The sequence below is a fragment of the Pipistrellus hanaki genome (assembly GCF_964339955.1).
Source record: "Pipistrellus hanaki genome assembly, chromosome: 9".
In the NCBI taxonomy this organism is placed as follows: Eukaryota; Metazoa; Chordata; class Mammalia; order Chiroptera; family Vespertilionidae; genus Pipistrellus; species Pipistrellus hanaki.
Genome location: NC_140511.1, coordinates 32,415,815 through 32,442,636, shown reverse-complemented (window position 1 = coordinate 32,442,636; position 26,822 = coordinate 32,415,815). Strand labels below are relative to the sequence as shown.

General features: G+C 36.8%; 1 protein-coding gene across 3 annotated transcripts in view; it reads left to right on the top strand.

Annotated features, from left to right (window-relative positions):
* Window positions 1–26,822, top strand: part of TMEM135 (transmembrane protein 135) — a 192,066-nt gene that overhangs the window by 22,928 nt on the left and 142,316 nt on the right. For 2 of the 3 annotated variants that reach the window (XM_084895225.1, XM_084895226.1), the window contains exon 4: window positions 5,503–5,536. In XM_084895225.1, the coding sequence (XP_084751351.1) occupies window positions 5,503–5,536 (34 nt within the window). Of the gene's footprint in view, window positions 1–5,502; window positions 5,537–22,613; window positions 22,619–26,822 lie in introns of those variants that run through there. The other variant, XM_084895227.1, reaches the window with a different exon arrangement.

Genomic DNA, 26,822 nt, shown 5'->3' with positions numbered 1-26,822 from the left:
AAACCTTAGAGGGAAGGTAGGGGATGGTATGAATAAAGGGGAGCGATCAATCATAGACTTGCATGTGTGCATATAAGCCTAACCAATGGACACAGACAACAGGGGTGTAAGGGCATGAGTGGAGGTGTGGGTGGGCAATGAGGCGATAAGGACACATATGTAATGCCTTAATCAATAAAGAAAAAAAAATATTTTAAAAAATTAAAAAAAAACATTAGCAGTGAACATGCATTTATCACTGGGAAATAGACACTCTGCCACATTGCTTTTGAAATCATCTGGGCAGCCTTGAATGAACTGATAGCAGTTTCATTAAAGGCTTGTTGGTGTAACTGTAAACAAAACAAAACAAAACAAACAAAAGAGTAGGCCTTCCCCCAGCTGCCGGCACCCGCTTCTCTCTGGCACCCGGCTCCCAGCACCCAGGCTTCCCTCCAGCACCCGGGACCCAGGCTTCCCTCTGGCCACCAGCAGGCACCCAGGACCCAGGCTTCTCTCTGGCCACCTTGCAGCCCTGGCTTCATCTGGAAGGTCTCCTAGTCAAATTAGCATATTGCCCTTTTATTAGTATAGATATGTATGTGTCAACCACAAATCCTAGTTTGGGGTCTAATTAAAACTTTAAATTTTAATTTTTTAGTATTATTCAGAAGCTAGTGACTTTTTTTATAAAGCAGGTTTTAAAAATGTTTTTGGGATTGACCTTAAAACATAACAAAATAAGTAGTTTTGCTCTGTTTTAAGGAAGTCTGGTCTGTGTTTATCTGGAATTGTGTAAAAGTTAACTTAGACTTTTTTATAGTTTTGAAAAATTATTTCTTACTAATCAAATTTTAAATATTTTAATAAATTAAGCATCAAAATCCTTTAATGGATGATAATTAGTTTGTAAAGGTTGAAGTTATTTATATTTTAAAATTATTATATCTAGTGACTGAAATGAAGCATATTAATATTACTAGAGGCCTGGTGCACGAAATTCGTGCATGGTCTGTATGCGGAGCGGGGGGGGGGGGGGTGGTCACTTAGCCCACCCTGCACCCTCTCCAATCTGGGACCTCTTGAGGGATGTCCGACTGCCCGTTTAGGCCCGATCCTACTGGGCTCACAATCCAGGACAGCTGGCTCCCAACTGTTCGCCTACCTGCCTTCCTGATTGCCCCTAACAACCTCTGCTTGCCAGACTGATCATCCCCTAACCACTGCCCTGTCAGCCTGATTGATGTCTAACTCCTCCCTTGCCAGCCTGTTTGCCCAATCTACAGAGTCTCCACTCTGGGATTCCTCTCACAATCCAGGACTGCTGGCTCCCAACTGCTCCTCTGCCTGCCTTTCTGATTGTCCCTAACTGCTTCTGCCTGCCAGCCTGATCACCCCCTAACCACTCCCCTGCCAGCCTGATTGATGTCTAATTGCTCCCCTACCAGCCTGATTGCTCCCAACTTCCCTCCTCTGCAGGCCTGGCCACCCCTAACTGTTCTCCCCTGCAGACTTGGTTTCTCTTAACTGCCCTCCCTTGCAGGCCTGGTGCCTCCCAACTGCCCTCCCCTGCTGGCCATTTTGTGGTGGCCATCTTGTGCCAACATGGGGGCAGAATCTTTGACCACATGGGGACAGCCATATTGTGTGTTGGAGTGATGGTCAATATGTATATTACTCTTTTATTAGATAGGATAGAGGCCTGGTGCATGGGTGTGGGCCAGCTGGTTTGCCCTGAAGGGTGTCCTGGATCAGGGTGGGGGTTCCTTTGGGACATGGGGTGGCCTGGGTGAGGGGCCTGTGGTAGTTTGCAGCCAGCCATAACCCCCCCCCCCCCCCTCAGTGACCCAAATGGAGGCCCTGGTATCTGGAATTTATTTACCTTCTACAATTGAAACTTTGTAGCCTGGAGCAGAGCCAAGCTTCCTGCTTACTTCAGCTGCCACCATCTCTGTTTGGTTTTATGTATCTTCTATAATTGAAACTTTGTAGCCCGAGTGGAGGCCTAGGCTGGCCAGGGCACGTGGAGAGCTTTGCTTCTTCTGTTGTCAGGGGCAACCCTAGCCTGTTCTTTTCAGCTCCGGCAGAGGCCATTTTTTTCTTGGGATTTATCTTCTATAATTAAAACTTTGTATCTTTGAGTGGAGGCCTGGTCAGGCCAGGGTGTGTGGAAAGCTTGATTTCCTCTATTGAAACCCAAGCCTCTCAACTGCTCTCTTTGGCTACAGCCATCTTGGTTGGGGTTAATTTGCATACTTGCTCTGATTGGCTGCTGGGCATGGCTGTTGGGTGTGGCTTGAGCAAAGTGATGGTTAATTTGCATATTACTCTTTTATTAGGTAGGATAGTTTTTACTTTAGGGAAAAGAAGTTTGTAATTGTACCTTTAATTCACAAGGAAAATCAATGATATGTTGATGTGGAAAGCCAATAGGCAGCTTGAAATGTGAGAAGCATTATAGTTATAAAAATAAAATTGGGGTGTTTTTTTCTTATAAGTGGTCATTGAAGCTATGGGAGAGGATCACAGTATAAAAGCCCAGAATACCCTTGTATGAGTTTAGAAGTTAGAAAACAATAACATTTAAGGAGTTAGTTGTCAATTGAAACATGTATGCATTCTGTCTCTTTTAAAATAAATATTAGTAATATATATGAAAGAGTGGAAGAAATATTATGTGGGAGGTTAGTATTATTTTCCAATTAGCAGCAATAGTCCTAATTTTTAAATCTCTGGAGCTGTTATTTAATAGTGAAATCATTACTATGAGATTATACATGTTGGACTCAATTGTATAATTTGAATTTAAAAAAAAATATTTAATCAAGTAAGAACATACAATATGGTTACACACACACATATACACATGCACATATGGTGGATATATATACATACATATATACATACATGTATACACATACATACACACACACACATATGTGTATATATAAATATATATATCCATCATCTTTTCCAGTCTCCCTCTCTCCTTTTATAGAATTAAGTGTGCTTTGCCAGCTAGTTCTTGACACTCTGTAAGAGGGCAGCTTACTTAAATCTTAATCACATCACCATGGGGTTCTGAGAAAGCTTTGAAGTTGTTTCCAGGGTTTCTTAAAAAATTTGTGCCACAATGAACTGTGATCATAGTAACTCAGCAGGAAGCATTGGTAACATCTAGTTTATCTGTAGGTGGGCTGTTAAGAACTAGTCTTCTCTTTCTTTTTCTAGGAAGTGCTTTGTTTGTGGTTCAGAGAGAAGTTATTCTGATGGATTTTGTTTCTTGGAATTGCTTTGGAATTTGCTTTGATTTTTAGTACTAGTTTAGGTAAATTAAAACTGCAGGGTGCTCAAGAAATGGACATGGATTAAAATATCAAAAATCGCTTATTTATTCTAAGCTTACTCAAGGGTTAGTTGTTAAATTTCACTGTTGCAGTTATGAAATTCCTAAAGTAATTATGACCAAAATGAAATTAATGGATTAAATGTAAATGTAAATATAAGTATGAAAGAATACCATATATTTTGTCCATAAATTTTTGCTATCTTCAAGTTTCATGTCATGCTATATGTCATGCTATCTTCACAGAAAGAAAATTAATTTGGTTTTATAATTAAGAATATTATCTTATTCGTATATAATTCTTTTAGTAAGAGTAGATATCACTACTCTTAAGAGAAGGATTTAACTTTTCTGCTTGTGTGTGACTCTTGGTTATTGATGTTACCCTAATTTTTCTTTATATAATTGATTTAAAATAAGTACTATTAGAACATCTTTGATTTAGAATTTTTGATAGAAGTTGGTAAGATTGGTAAAGACTAGTTGTCAAAATTTCAATTGTACAAATCATAGAAAAGAAGAGCTAGAAGGCACCTTACAGGTCATCCTATCAGTGATTTTAAAATTCTTTGTAGAGCAGCAGTAGAATTCAGTTGTTCTGCTGAGGTGCGTTAGGACCTGCTGAAGAGGGACATTGGGGTGGGCTGGGAGGGAGTTGTGGCTCAGTGGGCATGCCCTTTCAACCAGAGTAGGTCCAGTATGATGTTTACATATTGGTGATATATGAAAGTATTTTTTTTCTTTAAATAGTTTTTATATTTAAAAATGTAAATTAGAAAACTAGTTTTATTGCCTATTTTAGTGATACGGAGTACTGGAGAATTAAAGTTAACTGAAACCCTGATTTCCTAACTTCATTTCAACGTGTTCACGTAAATCATACTGTCTCTATGTGGCTTTAGTAATAATAAAAATCTTATTAAGCCCTTTTAAATAATGAACTATCAGACTGGATCTGACATCAAGAGGATTTCATTGACAATGTTATTATCAAGACCTGGACAATTGGTACTTATTTTTTAAAAAGTTTTTTTTTCTTTTCTTTGAATACTAAAAATGTTTATAATTGAAACTCAGGTAAGTTTCAGAGTTTGTTATTTGAACTCTGCCCTTAAACTCTTAAAACACCTATTTCCTACAGAATAGGATATGTTTCATTCATGGTCTCATGTATGATAAGTTAGATAAAATAACTAAAGGCATAAAATTGTCCCTATTTTTTAGTTTTTAGCTGAATTCTTATAAAGTAAACTTGGTAAATATGCATTTTTTTGTAGAGTGTTTCGAAGTTTTGTTTGTCCTTTGGCATTAGAAAGTTCACTTAGTGCCTGACTTCTCACTTAACAGTGGAGGTAGAACCAAGGTGACTTTGTATGATTTGTAATCATATCTAATGAGCTATTGTATTTTGTGTGAAACAAATAGAAGATCTGATTTTTTGAATAAATTTGCATTAAGTTAGAATTGTTTTGGTTTTGACTTTTTGTCAAGATAAATTCATTAGGATTCTTTATTAAATTTAGAATTCTCTAGTATACTGTAAAACAACGATTTACAACTTGTTTTCATTTTGTGGTATACATAAACTAATTACTAAAATTCTGCAGCATACCAAAACATATTTTTCATCAATCTGACAAAAAAAGGTATAATTTTGGTTCATTCACATCAGATGACTATTGTTGTGTTGGCTGTTGTTATTATTTTTATTTAACAGTCTAAGGGAAACCAAGTCAATGCCCCTTACTAAATAGTTAGGTATTGAATTAAAAATTCTTGCGACACACCAGTTGAAAATTGATGATATAGACTAATAGCAAATTATAGTATTCTTCCTATTAATAATAAGATAATAATTATTTTAAAAATTAAGATATAATTAACCTATAAGCCATTGTATTATAATAGTTTCAGGTATATAATATAATGATTTGATATTGCTATGTGCTCTCCACAATAAGCTTACTAGGCAATTGAAATTTAAAAAAATTTAAATTAATAAACATTAAACAGAATGAATCTATTTAGATCTGACTATTGGGGTATTGAAAAATTAGTTCAGCATAATCTACCCCTTTTTCTCAACTCCTGATAATTATTTTGATATATTTTTCAAAAATGATAAAGTGATCATTAAGTCAAATTAATTCTTAATCTCTTTTTAAAATTATTTTCAGGAGAGGGCTGCTCACAATTTATATGGCCAACTTGGTAAGTAATTTTTTTTGTTTTTTGTTTTGAGGGTTTTCCATGCGTTTTTAAATCTTTTTAAATATTAAGTTCCCTTAAAAAATAAAAATAAAGGAAAGCTGCTAAAATTTGAGAATATTTTTTGTCTCTATTTTTGAAGGATATATACAAACGTTTGAGAGAGGCTTGATGCCTCTGGTTTATTCCTGTCACATATGACTGGATTTCACCTATTTCAGGGGGAAAGTGATTCACAGGCCCGTGCCCTTTATGACATTTTTAGAAAGCATAGACATTCATCTTTGATAGGATCTATATCTATATCTGTGTATCTCTATACATCTTTATTTAAATTTCATATTATGTTTCTGTTGCCATTTATTATGGGAAAAATGGTGTAAGGTGAGCTCTTATGAAGTATGTTCTTCTTCCACATCAACACAGCATTGGTTCTATCTTCAAACACTCAGCATATCCTATTTAATAAAAGCCTAGTATGCTAAGTGTCCAGTCGTCCATTCAACCAAAGTGTAATGTGCTAATGATATGCTAAGGTCACTCAACTTCTTGCTGAGGCATGTACTGACCACCAGGGGTCAGAAAGTCAACTGTTAGACCAGTTGCTATGACGTGCACTGACTATGAGGGGGCAGACAGTCAACCAGTTGACATGACGTGCACCAGGAGGCAGATGCTCTGACCAGTAGGTGAGTTTGCTGCTGGGGTCCAGCCAATCAGGACTGATCGAGACAGGCCTGACATGCCTTGGAGCCCTCCTGTGGTCCCTTTCCAGCTGGCCAACCTCCCATGTCCCTCCCTGGCTCCGATCATGCATTGGTGGGGATCCCTTGGCCTGGCCTGTGTCCTCTTGCAATCTAGGACTCCTCAGTGGATGTTGGAGAGTGGTTTCAGCGCCATCCCACAGGCTAGGTTAAGGGACTCCACAGGTGCATGAATTCGTGCACTGAGCCTCTAGTGTAGGGGTGTCGAACTCAATCAGAGAAGGGGCCAAAATCTAAAATCCTGCCTAAATCGCGGGCCGAATGGTTTACTGAACAGTCATAAACTGACAATGTCATAAACTGACAGCGGAGTGCAGTGATGACAGCGCGGTGCGGGCCATATTGCAAGGCCTGGCGGGCTGGATTTGGCCCGCGGGCCTTGTGTTTGACACATGTGCTCTAGTGTAATAAAATAATTAGCTAGGCTTCTAAATTTCTGAGTTTACAGAAGTGAAATTAATGTTAACTAGTCTGGTATTCTTTATGGAAAATATGTAATTAAAATTATGTAATTTTCACTGTCACCTTCAGATTTATTTTTTTTATTTTTTATTTTATTTTTTAAAAATATATTTTATTGATTTTGTACAGAGAGGAAGGGAGAGAGATAGAGAGTTAGAAACATCGATGAGAGAGAGTCATCGATCAGCTGCCTCTTGCACACCCCCTACTGGGGATCTGCCCGCAACCAAGGTACATGCCCTTGACCGGAATCGAACCTGGGACCCTTCAGTCCCTGAGCCGATGCTCTATCCATTGAGCCAAACCGGTCCCGGCTCAACTTCAGATTTAAATAAGTATATTAAAATCTTTTAAAGTTGTTTAGAATTAAAAGGCAACATTGGAAAATTTAGTTAAAAGATAAATATTTATTTACTTGATACGTTCTTGAATTCTGTAACAAGAAAATATAATTCAGAATTATATTTACCAATTCATTTCAGTTACAGATTATGTAATTTTTGCTCTGAACTTACCATGCGTCAGTTACTGTGTTCATATGCTCATAGGCAACCAAGAGATAGTCCTTGCACTTATGGAGCTGGCTGTCCAATGGAGAAGTCACAATTTATAATAATAAAAGTGTAACATGCTAATTAAACTGGACATCCCTTCGGATGACCTTTCAGACGAAGCCAAGGCTGCAAGGGAAGCCCAGGTCCCTGGTGCCTGAGGGAAGCCCGTGCCGGTGGCCAGGGGAAGGCAGGCCTACTCTTGCATAAATTTCATGCATCAGGCTTCAAGTAGAAATAATAATATTTGAAAAGGACTGAAAGACAAATAATAAGGTACTGTGGAAACCGTATTAGTAGCAGCAAGTCATTCTGGGTGCTGCTTTCCTTTCTTATTAAAAAACAGCAACACTTAAAAAATATTATGTTTGCATACTAGAATGGATTTGATTTTAATGTGTTTTTTTTTTGTTTAGCCATGCACATGCTTTTCTGTACTACCACATGGTAGATACTTTAGTACCCAAATGCTGCATATATTTATCACTTATCTTTAAAGTCTAAGTAAACTTTCACAAACTTTTTTTATATTACCTGCTTTAGGTTGTAAATTCCTGAAAGGAAGATCTTTGACTTTGATATAATCATTATTGGAAAGTGCCCTTAAAATATTGTATTTTTTTTTAAGATTAAACTTTTTATATTGAAACTAGAGGCCTAGTGCACAAAATTTGTACATGGGAGGGGGGTCCCCCTCAGTCCAGCCTGCACCCTTTCCAAACCGGGACCCCTTAGGGGATGTCCGACTGCCTAAACTGGTAGTCAGGTATCCCTCTTACATCCTGGACCACTGGCTCCTAATTGTTCACCTGCCTGCCTGCCTGCCTGCCTGGTTGCCCCTAGCTGGCTCCCTGCCGGCCTGGTCACCCCTAACTGCCCCTTGCTGCCAGCCAGATCGCCCCAGCTGCCCCCTTCCTAACTGCCCTCCTAACTGCCTGGTTTCTCCTAACTGCCCTCCTTGCTGTCCTGGTCACCCCTTACTGTCCCCCTGTCGGCCTGGTCACCCCAACTGCCCCCCTCTGCTGGCCTGGTTGCCCCTAACTGCCCCCTCCCCTGCCAGCCTGGTTGCCTCTCAGTGCCCCCCCCACCCCACCAGTTAATTGCCCCCAACTGCACCCCCCAGCCGACCTGATCGCCTTCAACTCTCCCCTCTGCTGGCCTGGTCACCCCAAACTGCCTCCCTTTCTGACCTGGTCGCTCTCATCTCCCTCCCTCTGCTGGCCTGCTCACCCCTAACTGCCCCTCCTGCTGTCCTAGTCGTCCCTGACTGCCCCACCACTGCAGGCCTACCAACTACCCCCCTTGCTGGCCTGGTTGCCCCTCACAGCCTCCCTCCACCCTCGGCCGGCCTGGTTGCCCCATGCAGCCTGCTTGTTCGGTCATTTGTTCGTCCCTCACCCCCCTGCTGGCTTGGTTGTAGGCAGCAATCTTGTGAGGGAATGAGGGTTAATTTGCACATTACCTCTTTATTATATAGGATAATCCTAGATTTATCTGTGGTTTAAGAAATAATAGATTTGTAGTCTTTACCTAGTTTCCTTTAGTAGTGCTATCTTATAGTAGCATGAGAATCACGATATTTCCAGATATTTATTGTAGACAAGAGAGAGAATAGTTGTTTCACTGCAAGGATCCCCCTGCAGCTCTTGGGTAACTACATCCAATTTCCCCTTATTCTTACCACTCTCCTCCCAGTTAACCTCTGGCAACCTCTCATTTATTCTTTACTCCCATAATTCTATAATACCTATAGTTATTTTAGGAGTGGTATATAAATAGAATCATATAGTAGAGACTATTTGTGATTAGCTGTTTAATTTAGCATAATTTCCTGCCAATTCATTCAAGTTGCACATACCACTAGTTCATTCCTCTTTATTGCTGACTAGTGTTCAATGGTGTGGCTATATTAATTTATCCATTCACCTATTGGAGGATAGCTGGCTTGTTTCCGTTTTTTTGGCTATCCTAAACAATAAAAGCCTAATATACAAATTGACTGAATGGTGGAATGACTGGTGGAATGACCAGTAGCTATGAGACACACTGACCACTAGGTGGCAGATGCTCAACACAGGAGCTGCCCCCATCCTGCAGGCCCCAGGCCAACCAAGGCAGGTGCCAGCTGGGTGCCCCTTAATTACCCCACCAGTTGCCCTACAGATCATCCCTGATAGCCAGCCAGGTCTAGGAACCCTACCCGTGCACGAATTTTGTGCACCAGGCCTCTAGTTACAAATAAAGCTGCTATAAATATTCTGGTGCAGCTTTTTGTGTGAGTGTGAGTTTTTATTTTTCTAGGCTAATTGCCCATGAGTGTGATTGCCAGGTCCTATGGTAGTTGCTGTTTGTTTTTTACAGAAATTTTTAACTGTTTTTCAGAGTGACTATACCATGTTGTTGTGATAGTTTCTAGTTTAGAATAACCTTTGAGTATCTAGTTCTTTCTAAATGAAAAACTTTTTTGGGGAGGGGCATTTGTCTGTTAACTAGATTTGTACTCTCTGTCCAGATTAATAAAATTCAGTATTAGAAAAGTTTTTCAAAAAATGAAAAATATGAATTGGTCTTATTCTTTGTCAATCAGTTATAAAGATTCTGTCATTAAAAAATTTAATGAGACTAAAGGCTTTACATATAGATTTTGACTATGTCTAAAGGAAAGTGAATCTAATCTGCACATGATATATTCTGGATACTAATGATAATCCAATAAGCTTCATCTTCCCTTTATCTAAAGAGCCTTTTATTTATATTGATATTATGTAACTGTTACTATAGTAACAGGGTGATGGTTTCAGAATAAGTAAGAATTTAAGTATTTTTAGAGGTACTGAATTAAGCTTTAAGAATTAACTTTGCTTTATAACTTTATATTGCTTATTAGACTTAGTTGAAATTGTTGAGTTAAAACATCAACAATAAAATTCCTAAATATTGGGAGGTTTTATTTAAAAAAATTTTTAATTGTATTTAGGTATGTGTTTCTGATTTGGAAAGTACAGAAAAGCATAAAGAAGAAAGTAAAAGTTTATAATTTTACTGTGTAGTAATTTACCAATATTTTAGTGTTTGTTTTTTCTTATTTCATTCCTTTTTCTCCAGTGTATCTCATAAATGCACAGACAAAGATGTATACTCACATTATACACTATATGCCTATTTTTAAAATTGGGGGCATATTGTTTTGTGACATTTTTTGTTACTGTGCCAGACAGTTATTATTATTTTAATTGTATTGTTTTATTTTTATTTAATTTATTGGAGTGATATTGGCCAATAAAACCATACAGGTTTCAAGTGTACAATTCTATAGCACATCACCGCTGTTGCTCATGATGATGATTTTTGGAGGGTTGTCTCCTACCTTTTCACTTCTTGACCATGTCTTCATTATGAGTTGATTCTATACATACACACATACACAGCCCCACTCAAAATGTTGGGAACAGTGAAATAGTAACTATTTGGTTAGAAATAATATAATTTTGTTAGATTTGGCTGTGACATTTATTTATTCTTCAATTACACTGCTATGCCTTTGAATAATAATAAAAGAATATGCAGAACTGACTCCATATTATCTTTATCATCTTTGTCTTTATTTTTATCAGTGAACATTTATTTATTAAGTACAAAGCATTTTGGTAGGTGTTGGGCACAAATATAAGCAATTAATTTGTCCTTAAATTTTAATTTAGTTGAGGGAACAATGTATAACTAGATGTAGATTTAAAATGAATAAGTAATTAATTGTCCAGGATAGCATATTCATGTCAAATATTTTGTTAACAGTTACATTTCTTTGAACTTCAAAAAAGAAAGTTAGTTTTTGGCTGGGGCAATCAGAGGAGGTTTTATGATTTACTTGGGATTTGAACCTTGAAGAAAGGAGAGGACTTGGAGGAAGCTCCATCTTAGAGATGTGTCAAAAAGGCACAAAATTCTTGCCTTTCCAAGGATTGCCAAGTTCGGCCAAGGTTTAGGAAAAACTGCAAACAAAGGATAAGAGCATCTATTGTGTTAGATACCGTAGGTGAAACAGGAATTATGAAAATAATAGTCATTGCTTCTGAGGACCTTAAATATTACTGGGGGAGAGAACTATGTAAATCAATGGCAGGTAAAACACCTCTCTGCTTTTTTTTTTTAGTGTTGATAGTTATCTCAAAGTAGAAAACAGTACATTGTTTATACTATGTAATTATGAATATGAATTTTGCTAGTTATGTTTGTGTTATGTTGTGGGGTCAGGTAAAAAACTATATACTTTAAATAAGAGATATCTCTATTAATGCTTTTTTTAATTACAAAAATATCTTCCCTTGGGCTCCCCTGTAGTTACTCTTGTTATGCATAATTACCTTTTAGTAAGTTCTGCTAAATCTCAGTTATTAGACCAGTGGTTTATAATTGAAATGATTAACACTTTTAAAAATTAAAAACTTAAGTCAGTTGAATTAATACCCATCTGAAAATGCTGTTTTTTTGTTAAATGTTAGTAAACACATTTTGGAAGAAAAAGTATACAATTTTTCAACCAGTATAGTTTTTTAGTTTTTAGAATTGTTAGAAAAATAATTGTTAAGGTGTAAAATGTATAGAAGGTATGTAGAAAAGGTATAAAATAAAGAATTAAATATTTTTCTGGCTTCTGCCCAAGGTATGGCTATAAAATGATGGAAACATTTTCCTGGGGCTAATGTGCCAGAACCAATTACCCACAAGCACACCAGCTGCTAGGATGCCACAGTGTGATTAAGCGAGAGCACATAGCTTTGGCTAGTGTGGCTTAGTTGGTTTGGTGATGGGTTTGATTCCCTGTCAAAGCACATGCTCAGGTTGTGGGTTCATTCCCCAGTGGAGGCACTTATGGGAAGCAACTGATCGATGTTTCTCTCTCACATTGATGTTTCTGTCTCTCTCCCCCCTTCCTTCCTCTCTATCCCTAAAATAAATGAAAACATATCCTCTGTGAGGATTAAATAAATAAATTCAGAAAAGAGAACACATAAATTTTATGTTCACATGATTTCCTTTTGTTTTGTTGGTTGTTACAATGACTGAGGATTTCAGTCTTTCAAAATTCATCATATGCTGCTTGTAGTTATTTAAAATGCAATGTCAAATTTAGTTTAATTATAATTTATGACATTTAAAAGTCTTTCTATTTAAGTTCTTCTGAAAACTTCTCTCTGCAATTTCTTTTATGCCACTAACCATTCAACAATGCATGCATTTTAAGATTGTAAACATATATCTAGTAGGTTTGTTACTAGCATTTGTTTTTTAACTTTAAACATGCACTGTCTTTGAATAAAACATCTGTACTTGATTTTTCAAACATAGGGCTTGAAAATGTTGATTCAAATGTGTTCTTATAAAGCTACTTCAATTTAATTAGATTCAGCAGGCATATATTAAATCAGTGCTGTGCTAGGCACGTTAGGATACAAAAGAAATACAAAATGGATTGTAAACTAGTTGGAGAAATTTGACAGATGAAATAGAAAGAAATAAACTGAAAGTATTAAATTTAAAAACAGCTATAAACACCCTATCTCAAATCGCTCCTCTAAGCCTTCCCTGTGCAGCAAATGGTATCAACCATCCATCCAATTGCTCAGGTTAGAAACATAGGATCTTTAATTCTTTTCTTCTCCTTATACTCCTAGTCCAATCCATTAGGAAATCTTACTCTACTTCTAAAATATATTCTGGATCATAGAGTGACTACCTCCACAGTTAGTCTGAGGCTTCCTGTAGCCTGAACCTTACCATCTCCGGTCGGAGCTATCTTTATAACCTAACTGGCTTACATCTTTCCATTCTTGTTGTCCTATAATCTCTCTTCCAGATAGGAGTTAGAGTCATTGGAAATACAAGGTAGAGCATGTCTGACTTCTGCTTAAACTCAGAAAATCCTTTCCTTCCCATGACACCCCAGATACAATTCAAATGACTCACTGTGCCTTTTAGGGATTTGTGTAAGCAGCTTCCCCACACCTCTTTATTCTGTAATGCATAATTTCTATTTTTCATGGCATTATAAGTACTGAAATTGTCTTATTTATTTCTTTTCTCACTGTCTATAAGCTGCTTAAGAGCAATGACGCTTGCTTGCTTACTGACATGTCCCTAGAACCTACAAACAGCACTTAGCATATCTTATCTAATAAAAGAGTAATATGCAAATTGACCATACCTCTGTTACACCACCAGCCACACCCATCAGCCTATCAGAGTGAGTATGCATATTAACCCCAACCAAGATGGCTGCAGCCACAGAGAGCAGGAGGGAGGCTTGAGTTTCCCAGGCAATGGAGGAAGCCAAACTTTCTGCCTGCCCTTGCTGGCCTAAGCCTCCACTCAAGGATACAAAGTTTCAATTATAGAAGGTAGACAAATCCAAACAGAAATGGCAGTAGCCACTGAACAAGCAGAAAGCTTGGCTCTGCTCCAGGCTACAAAGTTTCAATTGAAGAAGGTAAATAAATTCCAGATACCAGGGCCTCTGTTTGGGTTGCTGAGGGGTGTGGCTGGCCTGCAAACAGCTATAGAAAATATACAGGCCTCTTGCCCATGCCGCCTCACGCCTCAAGGGAACCCCCACCCTGATCCGGGACACCCTTCAGGGCAAACCAGCGGGTCCCCACCCATACACCAGGCCTCTATCCTATCTAATAAAAGAGTAATATGCAGATTGACCACTCCAACACACAGGATCAAGATAGCTGCCCCCATGTGGACACAAGATGGCCACCACAAGATGGCCAGTAGGGGAGGGCAGTTGGGAGGCACCAGGCCTGCAAGGGAGGGCAATTGGGAGGCACCAGGCCTGTAAGGGAGGGCAGTTGGGAGTGATCAACCCTGCAGGGGAGGGCAGTTAGAGATGACCAGGCCAGCAGAGGAGGGAAGTTGGGGGTAAACAGGCTGGCAAGGGAGCAGTTAGACATCAATCAGGCTGGCAGGCAGAAGCAGTTAGGAGCAATCAGGAAGGCAGGCAGGTGAACAGTTGGGAGCCAGCAGTCCTGGATTGTGGGATCGGGCTTTCCAAGATAAATTCCCTTTCCATAATAAAAGAGATTCATCTACGCATATTTCTCGTTCACATACATAAAAACTTTTAAACTTTTCTGACAAATTAATTGTTGATTGGATCAATTTTATATGTTTTTTTATTATATAAAGGTTGGAGATATAAAAAATATAAGTAAATAATATGTAATACGAAAATAGGTAGGTAAGTGTAAGTACGTACCCGTCACTGCTCACCCAGAACATGTCCACCACTCTCAATAGCGAAATTATACTGATTCCCTCCGTGTCTTAAATTCATGTGGAGACATGTATGGGTGACTAATACCTTTATTGTTCAGAAATATACGTCCCGCCCGTTTCAGGGCATGACATATATTTCAAGGACGTATTCATACGTTCTACCCGTACCCGATATTGTTTATGTTTGACGTATTTATACGTCCCGCTCGGTTAACAGGTTAAAGTTTCCATGGCTCACTTGATCACAAAGGTGGGCATAGAGATTTTCCCAGAGACTGTAGTCAACCTTGTGAGCATGGAAAGGGGAATTGTTAGAGACTCTTTTTTTCACCTTTTGTTGGACAATTTAATGCCATGTTTTCAAGATATAGTCATATTGTTGTATTACTTTGAACTTGACACTGTTTTGAAGACCTCTGTGAGTTACTTTGTATGCTTCCAATGCATTGCTTCTGATTATTGCATACTGCACCAGGATATCCATGCCCTATTATACTTTATAGTAGCTTTATTGAGATATAAATAACAAACCATAAAATTTACTCCTTAAAATTTATCATCCAGCTGTTTTTAGTGTACTCACAGAGCTGTGCACCCATCACTATTCTCTAATTTTAGGATATTTCATCTGCTACATTTTACTTGTTCATTCTTCCAGAAATGGATATTCAGTTACTTCCATTTCTCAACATCACAAAGCAATGTGGTGATGAATATATTTACACAACCATTTTATGAGTTTCTCTGGGTGTGCATGGCTACAGGCTAAGAAGGTGGATTTTAGATTACATACTTCCTGATAAAAGGACAGAATTGTCTTGGGATGTGAGAAAATATTATTCTAGTTCATTTGGAGTTAGATTTATTTTTACTTTCAGAGAGAATTTTGTCTTGTGTTTCTTTGACTTGTATTTCTATTTGAATAATTTGACTATTCATCCTAGGAACTTCAGAGTTGTATGTTGAACTTTGAAACTAATAGGGACTCTGATATAAGTGGCTTGAAGGACTGCTACAGAGTCAAAAAGACCGAAGGAAAAGAAAGGTGTCATTTCTTTTTGGGCATGGATTATTATCATTATTCAACTAGTCTTTATGTACTTTTGTTTTCTGCTTGCCTTGTAAAGATAACATAAGATATATATTAAAAAATTGAAAGGCAAATATAAAGAAAATATTAAATATAAAAAAGCAGATATAAAGAAGCAGAATTTTACAAAGGAATATAAATAAAAGAGATATAAGAAGGAAAATACAAAAGAACCCATATACTCAGCATTTGGCTTCAATGGACACCTGAAGGAGGATGTGGCTCCTGTTTACTGCTGGTAGGAGTGAGTGGTCTCTATTGACACCCTTGGTTGGGAGTAGTTACCAGCTGGTGAGGATGAAAGCCTCAGCTCTCTACCTGGTTTTCTCTGAATTTCCCCTGCTCAGGGTGATGGGGCACCTTGTTTACAGCCTTGTGAAAGTGGAAGTCTAGGCTCTCCCCTTGGTCACAGATTGTTTGTTTTTTTCTGTTGTGTTTGGCTGGAGTATAATGGTTATTGTCTAAAAATTTCTGTTTTGATAAGCTGCCTTTGTACTGGTCATAAGACAGAGCAGGTTTTTATCTGTGCTTATTAACATTTCCAGTTTGTGGGCTTCTCCAGCTCCAAGTCTGGGATACATAAGGCAAAACGAAAACCTAGGTATTTACCATGGTGTCATTCTTAGGATTGTAAGATCTCTAGATGGTCTACTTTCTTCTTTCTACCTTTCAGCCTTTTAAAATTCGTTTTATATGTAATGTCTAGGATTTTTAGTTGTAATTAATGGGAGGAGTAGAGAAAATATGTATACCTGAATTTCCCAGAAGTCCTTCTTCACATAGAAATTTTATAAGGTAATCAAAAACATTCAAGCACACAAGGAAACAAGGCACCAAACAAGATCTGGCAAAAACAACAAAAGAAAAATACACTTTCAGAGAGTACATGTATTGGAATTATCTGAAAATGTTATAAAACAAGTGTATTTATTATGTTTAAAGTAAAAGATGACTTTTGATTCAGGCCAAATTGGAGTAATGGGGAACAAATTTACACTTCTGCCTGAAACAACAAAATAAATGAAATAACAGTTTTCAAGACATTGTACATTAAGCAATGAAGGATGATGATACCTTAGAGTTTGGAAACTAGATTGCAGATATGGTTATAGGTTGGGAGCTTTCAATATCAATTTCCCTGCTATTAGGATGTATAGACCCAAAATTAGTATAACAAAATACTAATTCTTACTCAAACATCTTTCTTAGATTAATACTCTCATTGTCCTTGTCAGTCTCAGATGATGTTGGATATTGCAGATATTTGACAATTCAATGTAGATTCATTCCAAAGAATTGAAAAATAAAATTGCAGATCTTGTAAAAGGGCATTTCATGTAGCCCTTAAAAGTTTATATTTCTGAACAAATTAAATCACAGAGAAGTGTGGCATTTAGTGGCTAAAGAAACTTTTTGAAATGTATTTTTATTTTTTAAAGTAAGGTTCCAGTTAGACCATTTCCTCACTATTTACTCTGAAATTTTACTTCTTGTTTTAAGTTGATCAAAATTCTCTTTGTGTGTTTTTAAAACAATTATTGTTAGGTACTGTGGACCTTCTAAAGTCCTTTTTAAAAAATTAAATTACATCAAGGAAAAAAAGAACTTAGATTGTAGCTTAGGAGCCCAACCATCCTCCCATATAATAAAGAGATAATATGCAAATTAACACTCATGCCCTTACAAGATGACTGCCTGGGAGGTGGACCTTTTGACGCTGACTGGCATAGAAACTGACCAATCAGGACCAAAACTGGGTGAATTTCCAGGAGCCAGTGGCTGCCTAAGAGGTGGAGCTTTTGATACTTACTGGCATAGAAACTGACCAATTGAAACAAATCTGGGTGAACTTCCAGGAGCCAATGGCTGCCTAGGAGACAGAGCTTTTGACACTGACTGGCATAGAAACTGACTAATCAGAACCTGAAATGGGTGAACTGTGAAGACAGAACCTAAGGTGGGGACTGAGGAGAGGTTTTAAGTGCAACAGCTGTTTGGTGTAAAGTGTAAGAAAGTGTTTCAATTTTTTAATGACTGGTTTGGCAATATAGTGCATATGGCTGGCTATCAGTCCAGATATAGGGATAGTGTATTTTTGTCTACCAAGAGCATCTCCTCCTGCTGGAAAAAACTCCTCCCAGCCCTCCATTTAAGCAGTCTAATTCTATATAATCTATCTATTCTAATAAGGGTAATATGCTAATTTTAGACTGTGTTGACCGGCCATCTTCTGTATGTCTAATTTCCTTCCAGACAAAGCCATGATGGTGGGGGTCAAGGCAGAGACAGTTAGGGGCAATCCGGTCACCAGGGGAGCAGGGGAGAGCAGTTAGGGGCAAGGTCAGGCCAGTAGGGGAGGCAGTTAGAGGTGATTAGATAGTCAGCCAGGCAGGAAGGCAGGTGAGTGGTTAGGACCCTGCGTTCCCAGATTGCTAGAGGGATGTCTGACTGCCGGTTTAGGATCAGGTCTAAACCGGCAGTCAGACATCCCTCAAGAGGTCCCCGATTGGAGAGGATGTAGGCCAGGCTGAGGGGAACCCCCCCCTCGCCCCCCCCCCCCCCCCAGCCAATAGTGTGTGTGTGTGTGTGTGTGTGTGTGTGTGTGTGTATAGTCACTCTTAAGTGATCAGTCAACCATTCGACCAGTTGATCATTTGACTAGTCGCTATGACGCATACTGACTACCAGGAGGCAGATGCTCAATGCTGTCCCCTGGTGGTCAGTATGCTCCCACAATGGGAGCATCACTCAGCGAGCTTACCAAGTGGGGGCAGCAGAGGCTGCAGGCACAGAGGGGCCGGGATAAGCAGGAGCTCCCATATGGTGCCCAAGCTGGGCTTGGGCTCCTTGGCTGCCTGCTGCTTCTTTGCATATTACTACATCCCTCAGAGGTTGGACTGCCAGTTTCAGCCCAATCCCCTGAGGAGTCCTGGATTGTGAGAGGGCAGGGGCCAGGCTGAGGGACCCCACCAGTCTTCTAGTAAGAATATAAAATCTATGCACCAAGCCTCTAGTAAGAATATAAAATCATTATTCGGCCATTCAGTATATTGGACTTAGTTCACAGAGCTAAGATTGCTTTTTGGATAGTTTCTTCCAGCTGTCAGAGAGTTATAGTTTATACTGATAAGATAAAATAAAGTTCATTATATGGCTGGTAATGTAAGGCTTTCAATGAGCTACTCATGAGAGTTGTATATGTTGGAGTAATGGACTGCAGAATAATGCTTACTCTATTTTTATATGTGTTACAAACCACTGTTAATCAGAAGGGCAAAAGAAACAGTACTTGGGGTGGTGAACACACAATACAGTGTACACATGATGTGTTGTGGAATTGTACACTTGAGACTTGTATAATCGTTAACCAGCATCACCCCAATAAATTCAATAAGGAGGAAAAGAAAAAAAACACAGTACTGACGCCGATTGCAAATTGAGGGATATATCTGTACAGACTTTGAAAGTAATTGTACAGATTAGTCAACCAAATATGCAGTACTTGTGCATTTTACAATAGAGGCTTTGGCTAGCTAGTCCTGCAAATAGCTCAAAAAACAGTAGTCTAAAATAGACGACAGAACCACTCCTCAGTATATTCACACATAGTTACCTTTATTTGTTTTCTTTGAACCCAAGAAAAGCAGCATTTACAAAGAATTTTGGTGTGACCTTGAATGTGCAGATCTGTAAAAGAAGCCCTGATAATAAGCCAGAGATGGGGACTGATTATGTACTTAATGACTTAATTTATATTGTAGTTTTAAAAATATACTAAAGAAATTTGTTTTATTTTAAGAACTTTTAGAAGCCAGATTTTAAGGAACATTTGTGTACTGTTTATATTGTGTTAGTAAAATAATAATATAATCAAAGCTTTTGACATTTTGTTGATACCATCTTAATAATTAAACCTAAATTCTAGGTCATTTTAGTTTAGGGACTTTTTGGAAATGATTTTAGTGACTTTATTTTGAAAGATTTCTGTCTCTATATTTCAAGTTGAACATTTTAAAATGTAATATAAAGTGATATTATTGGATGTGAGAGCTGTGGTTTATCTCTACCTCATGACAGTCCCTCTTTATTTCAGTAAATGCTTTAATAGTCACCTTCACTTTATATTTATGTAATTGACTTAACTAACTTTGAGGTTTACAAATTGTGTAATTTAACAGCTTAGCTGGCATGACTTTTCTGTTTTTTACATCTAGGTGATATTAGGTAAATAAATTTAGAAACATTCACTCTTGAGTACTTACATTTAGAAATATTAACTCTTGATTCTGCTTTTAAAAATACTATTTAAACAGAGGTTTTCTTATAACTTTAAAATTTTTTCTTTTTAAAACAAAATATATTTTTATAATAGCAGTTTCATGTTATAAATGAAAAAAAAAGTAAAGCATGTAGTATTTAAATTCATAATTGGGCTGGTCATTTTTGAATTCAGTCTAAGAAGGTGTTTGGGAAACTTGTAGCGTAATCTTAGAAACTTATTAAACTGATTTGTGTAGATTTTGGTTTATTTAATACATCAGCAAAATATATAAAAAATATCCATCTGTTGTTTACTTTTCATTTATAAGAGTATAGATTAAAGATAATTTTAGTTACTTTAGCAAGCCTAAAGATTAAAAATAGGTTTATAAAATCATTGTTCAATTTTTACTCTCGAAGAAAATAAAATAAGATTAATCTTGTTATTGTTTTATAGTTTTGACTTCCCTCTGGCCATTGGTATATATATCTTGGCTATTAATTGATGTGTTACAATTGCATGTATTGACATAGTTTACAATGAAAAATTCCACATTTTCTAGATCTAGAATTGACAAAATTCATCTGGATAATTGCTAGTCTTTATAAACATACTTTTATTGTGCTTAAAATCAGAAAACAATGACGTTTGAAAACCTATGCTTTTCTAACATATGGCTTCAATTTGCATTCTAATCAGAATATGGAAGTCATTACTCTGACATCTGAAACTGAAGTAGCAATAAAAAATTATCACTAACAGGACAGCAGACACAATTTAAGTTTTATTACTGGGTGGCCTTTTTGCAACTTTCCTGAATGTAATTGATTCCAGATATTAGAAAATTGCAATTATGAAATTTACTTTGGATGCATTTAAGATGGACTGTCTTAATAGAATTTGTATAAATTAGTGATCAATATCTAGTACATAGTTACACATATTAATATTAAAATTTATAGCATATGTGTACAAACACACACACACTCACACACACTCACACACACACACACACACACACACACACACATTCAAATGGGTGTATATAAATGTATAGATGAAGAACCAAAAAGATTACTTTGAAAATGCTAAATGGCTTAATTATAGTTACTATCTCTGAAATGGAAATGTTGATGAAAAAAGAATTTTAGATTTTATCCTAACTATTATTTTAAGTCATATAGTGAGATGGATATATTCTATAAGAAAGTAATTTATAACAGATTAAATTTTATTAATTTCTAAAGTTTACTTGAACTAAAGTATATCACAGTTATTTAAAGCACTTCAATAAATTATTAAAGCAAATTAATCAAGAAAATAAATGCATTGTTCTATAATGTTGTTGTCTTAAATTTTTAAGATAATCTTAATTTATGCATTCAGCAAGTATATTTAGACTACTCACATGTTCCAAACATGGGGCTAAGTGGTGGGGGAAAAGGATGAATTTATCCTTGAGAAACTCAAGGTTTAATGAAGAGATAGTACCAACAAATATACATTACAATATAATATGGTCAATAGTATTTTAGCAATGTGGAGGAAGGGCAGAACAAATTGCTCGGTAATGTTAATGTGAGGAAACTATTACTGAGGAGGCTATATTTGAAGGATTAGTAAAGATTTTCCAGGAAGATAAGCAAGACAAAAGGAATTCTCATTAGAGGGAGCATTATTCGAAGAAAACTAGAATCCTGAGTTGCCTTGACATATTTAGTAATCGTTTGCTTATTTATTCATTCTTTATTCACTTATATTTATTGTGCACCTCTGTACCAGACAGTGTGTTGAGTGCTATGGATGTCATAGTGAACTTGACAGACATGCATCATAAAATTCACTTTAGTGTGGAAGAATAAACAAGTAATTAAAATCAGAACGGGTGTTACAAAGGAAAGCATAGAGTGTTATAAGGTGTACTAGTGTGTGTAAGTACAACTATAATATTGAAGAAACTTCTGGAATATTGAGAAGTGATATAAGATGGGACTGGATAGTGGTTGGGGTCTATTTTGAAAGGCAATATACTGAGCATAGGAGTTTAAATAATATCTCATAAAAGTGAACTATAGGTATACTATAGCATGATCAAACTTTCCATTTTAGGATAAACACTCTGAAAGTACCAGAATGGCTTAGAATAGGAATACTGTTATAACATGGCCAATTGGGATGTTTTCAGTGTTTAGCCAGTAAAATGTTTTAATTGCTTAGAATTGGCATTTAGACTGGAAAGAGAAGATTAGGGAGTGTCAATCTATATCTGAATTTTTAAATTATGTTTTCAATTCTATTTGATACTATTTTCAGGAGGCTTCTATTGCATATTATCTGCCGAACATAAGTGACTCAATAAAGTGAATTAATCCTTCCTTTTTACCCAGCTTCTCCTTAACAATTAATGTTATCTAACTTATTTCACAAAATAAGACATATCAGACTATTCTTGATGAATACCTTTGCATTTTGCTAGTCTTTGGCCAAATTTTGATTTACATTAAAATATTAAACCATTTACCAGGATAAAAATCCCTTTTTTTTTGTTTTGTTTTGTTTAAACTTTCATTTACTATTTAGCTACTACTTAGTCGTCTCTCACTGGTGCAAATCTATTTTCGTGCTCTGTTATTTGTGACCTGGGCTAATGTTTAAGAAGAGGTATTGGCCAACTTGTTCTGTGTAGAGCCAGATAGTAAATATTTCCAGCTTGGGGGGGCCATGTGGTCTCTGTGGTAACTATTCAACTTTGAAAATGTAAGACAAAAGCAGCCACAGGCAATATGTAAAAAAAAATACTATGACTGTACTCCAATAAAACTTCCTTTATAGGTACTGAAATTTGCATTTTATATCATTTTTACATGTCAAGAAAGACAGTTCTTTTGATTGAAAAAAACCTATTTGTATTATTTGCCTAGGGGTACTGTAACCAGTTCCCACAAACTAGGGGGTTGAAGACAACAGAAATATAGTTTTACAAGTTCTAGAGGCCAGGAATCTTGGTCTGCAGGGCCATGCTCCCTGAGTCTTTGGAAGAGTCCTTCATTACCTCTTCCAGCTTCAGGTGGCTCCTGGAAATCCTCAGATTCCTTGGCTTTAAGCTGCATTGTTCCAATTCCTGACTTTGTTGTCGCATGGCTTTCTTCCTTGTTTCTGTATCCATCACCTTTTCCCTTCTCTTGTAGACACCAGCCATTGGACTTAGAGTTCACTCTAATCTTCTATGACTTCACCTTGCTTCCATTTGCAAAGACCCTATTTCAAAAAAGGTTACATTTACAGATATTGGGATTACAATTTCAACATATCTTTTAGAGGGCCAATATTTGCCCTATATTACTATTTAAAAATATAGAAAACATTCTTAGCTGGTGGGCCATGCTAACTAGGTGGTAGGATGAATTTGGCCCATGGCTGTATTTGTTAACTCCTGATCTAGCCCAGTTGGCTTTTCATTTATTCTCTGATTAAACATCTTATCCTTATTGGGAAACAAGATGAGAATTAACATTTATTGAGCCCCTACTATCTTCCAGACATTTTGCTGAGTGTCTTGACATTAATTATTACACTGGTAAGCTCTTCCAGACTTGATATTTTATTTTAATCACCTTTTTATTCTAAGGAGATAGATTTTGAGAAGATCTTGTGAAAGTATTCAGGGAGAGTGAACATTAAGTAAATAGACCCCTTGATGCATTTGATTTGTAGCCAAGAAGACTGTTATGGCCATACAGAATGATGTGAAATGATATTGTAAAGATAGGTAGAGGAGAGTTTATATTAGGACATTGTTGGCTGTGATGAGTTCAGATTTTATTTTACATCTACTAGAAAACCATTGGAGAATTAAACAGAGTGATATGATGTGATTTGCCTTTTAGTTACTCTAGCTGATTTGGGAAGAAATAATTGTAGGGGAGATGGGGAGCAGTATAGGAAGTCTGGGGGCCAGCTCTCAGGCTATTGGAGAGATGATTATAAGAGCTCCTGAAAAGTTAAATGTCATGTAAAATTATTTTAATTAAACTTTACAGATAACTTTTGTAAGTGAAGATAAATTTTGGTTAGCCTTAAAAATTTATACAAATTTGTTTGACTTGTTTACTAAAGACAAATTTGCAGTCAGTGTGTGGACCATGTGTCTTCTCACCACATCTCCCACCCATTTTCTTAGTGTGGAGAAATAGTATTATGTTAAGATCTGCTATGGGCATACTCCAGTACATTTTTACTTTTACCAGTGAAATGTACTTAGTTATTTATATATATATATATATATATATATATATATATATATATATATATATATATATATAAAAGCCTAAGGGATCAAACGACCAGATGTCTGTATGACTGGTCGCTATGATGCACATTGACCACCAGGGGGCAGACACTCAACGCAGGAGCTGCCCTTGGTGGTCAATGCACTCCCACAGCCAACCTTCTATAGCCCCCTCCTCCTGGCTGGTCGGCCCCAATGGCCCTGATCGGATCAGCTGGCCAACCGCCTGTGGCCCCTTCCCCCTGGCCTGCTGGCCTGATGTCCCGAATCTGGGCAACCAGCCTCCTGTGGCCCCTCCCACCAGCCAACCTCCTGTCACCTCGATTGTCTCTGATCACTGGCCAGGCCAAGGGACCTCACCCCTGCACAAATTTGGTGGGATCCTGCACGAATTGCATCCTGATATCTTGAGCCAGAGATAAAGGGATGAATTCTAGCTAGCATGACATTAGTTACCCATAATCTTGAGAATACCCATGAGTGTATTGTTAATAACCATCTTAGCATTCATGATGTAAAAAAGGTTAAAACCCCTATTCCAAGTGAAAGGTAACCTTAAAGTGCTATGCAAATATAGAATACTAGAGGCCCGGTACATGGATTTGTGCACTGGTGGGGTCCCTTGGCCTGGCCTGTGGGGATTGGGTCAAAATCAGCAGTCTGACATCCCCCGAGGGGTCCCAGAGTGTGAGAGGACACTTTGCAAAGTTGCTGTCACTCAGCAGCTGCTTCATTGAGTGTCTTCCCCCTGGTGGGCAGTGCGTGTCATAGTTACTGGCTGATTGGCTGGTTGGCTGGTTGCTTAGGCATATATATATACATATATATATATATATATATGTATATATATATATATATATGTAAAATTCACAGGATTACTATAAATCTTCATTGATCATTTTGAAAAATAATTATAATTCACATTTTTTTCAGTAGGCTTGAAACAAATCTTTGTAGCTGTGTCTTTATAATTCTGGACTATTGTGCCTATGTATATAAATGTATATTTTTACATGATAGTAGCACCAAAAGTTTTAATTTAGTTTAATTTCACTTTTATCAAATATTTAAAAATATTTCATCAAACAATTGTTGATAATTATTCTTTCATTAAAAGTGAATTTACGTGATCATAATAAAAATTAAATTAACTTTCTAGAAAAATTTAGTATACTGTATTCCTTTTTTTGTTTGTTTGGGAAGGAAATTTAGTACTTGCTAACAGTGTACAGATTTATAAGTGCTATAGATTTCTTTTTTATCATATAGCACACTATTTATATGTATACATACTTGTGAGAGAAAGGGACTCTTTGATTGAACCATTATGAACCTGACATTTTTAAAGAGACATGTTTCCCATTTTTTTGGTGTTAAAAATTGCTAATAAAGTTTCTATTAAGTATGGACTGTGCATATTTGGAAGTACTAGAAAGGCAGTATTACATTTAAATAAGGTTAAGTAGGCATCTAATTACTCAGTAGGCAAAGATACTGTATGTGTTTACAAAATTTATATTAGGATTCTGAATTTTTATTGGTGTAACTTATGATGGAAATAAAAGTCAACAGCAGAAGCAAACAAGTACAGGAAATAGTGAGAAATAGTGGAATTAAGGGGGAAAGATTAAGAACTGGAATTTATTACATTCTTTTTAAGAACACACGTACAAGTATAGATTAAAAAAGGCTTAAGTTTATTTACGATATATTTTTTATTAACAGCCCAAACCTAGTAGAAGCCAACATTGATTGAGAAGTTTTGGATTTTTTCCAATTTCTGTTTACTTTGTTCAACCCATAACAAGGTAATCTGGTTTCTTTTGACTTAAATAAGACAAAGAATTCCATATTGAGTCATTGTTTATAGGTTGTTAAATATTTTAGTTTGGTGTCTGAGGATAATGTTTAGCATTGTGTTCAATTAGTGTGAACTAACTAGTTCAAGTGCCAGATTCTTAAATGTTTTACTGCAATTAATACAAAATTCTAAGGGCTCCATTCATTATAAGTCACTTGCTCCATGGGTGCCAGCTGCACGGTCTCCGTAAGCAGGCTTTTTTGGAGAATAATCAAGACTCATGGCCTCCAGGTTTGTGGCACCGGAATTTCACTTTCTGACACATCACTGTTTATTTTTATGAGCCACTCTGTTTTCATTCCTAGTTCTTCCTCCTGTTTTAAATTATGTTTGGAATTGAATTTGTATGATACTCCCGTGTAGTTAGAAATGAGTGTAATTTGGTAGAGCATACTGGAAAGGTGTAACAATAAACAAACAAACAAAACTTTTTGTAATTTAGGATGCTTATTCGTCTTCAGTAGATGAAATTTTCAACCAATTAACTATAGCAGTAATGTTTCTTCCTACTGCTGTTAGCGTCAGATATCTGTAAAATGATGAGGAAGGCAGATTTTTTGTTTGGTTCTTTCCAACTTCTTTTTCAGTATCTTTGTTCCTATTTCTGTTTTTCTTTAGGTGCCTATCTTTGTCAGCTAAGTTTTCATAAGTTTCCTGTGTCCAGAGATATTTGCAATTTAATGCAGATATTTGTTAATGAATAAAAAATCCTGAGTGTCCAACAGAATACA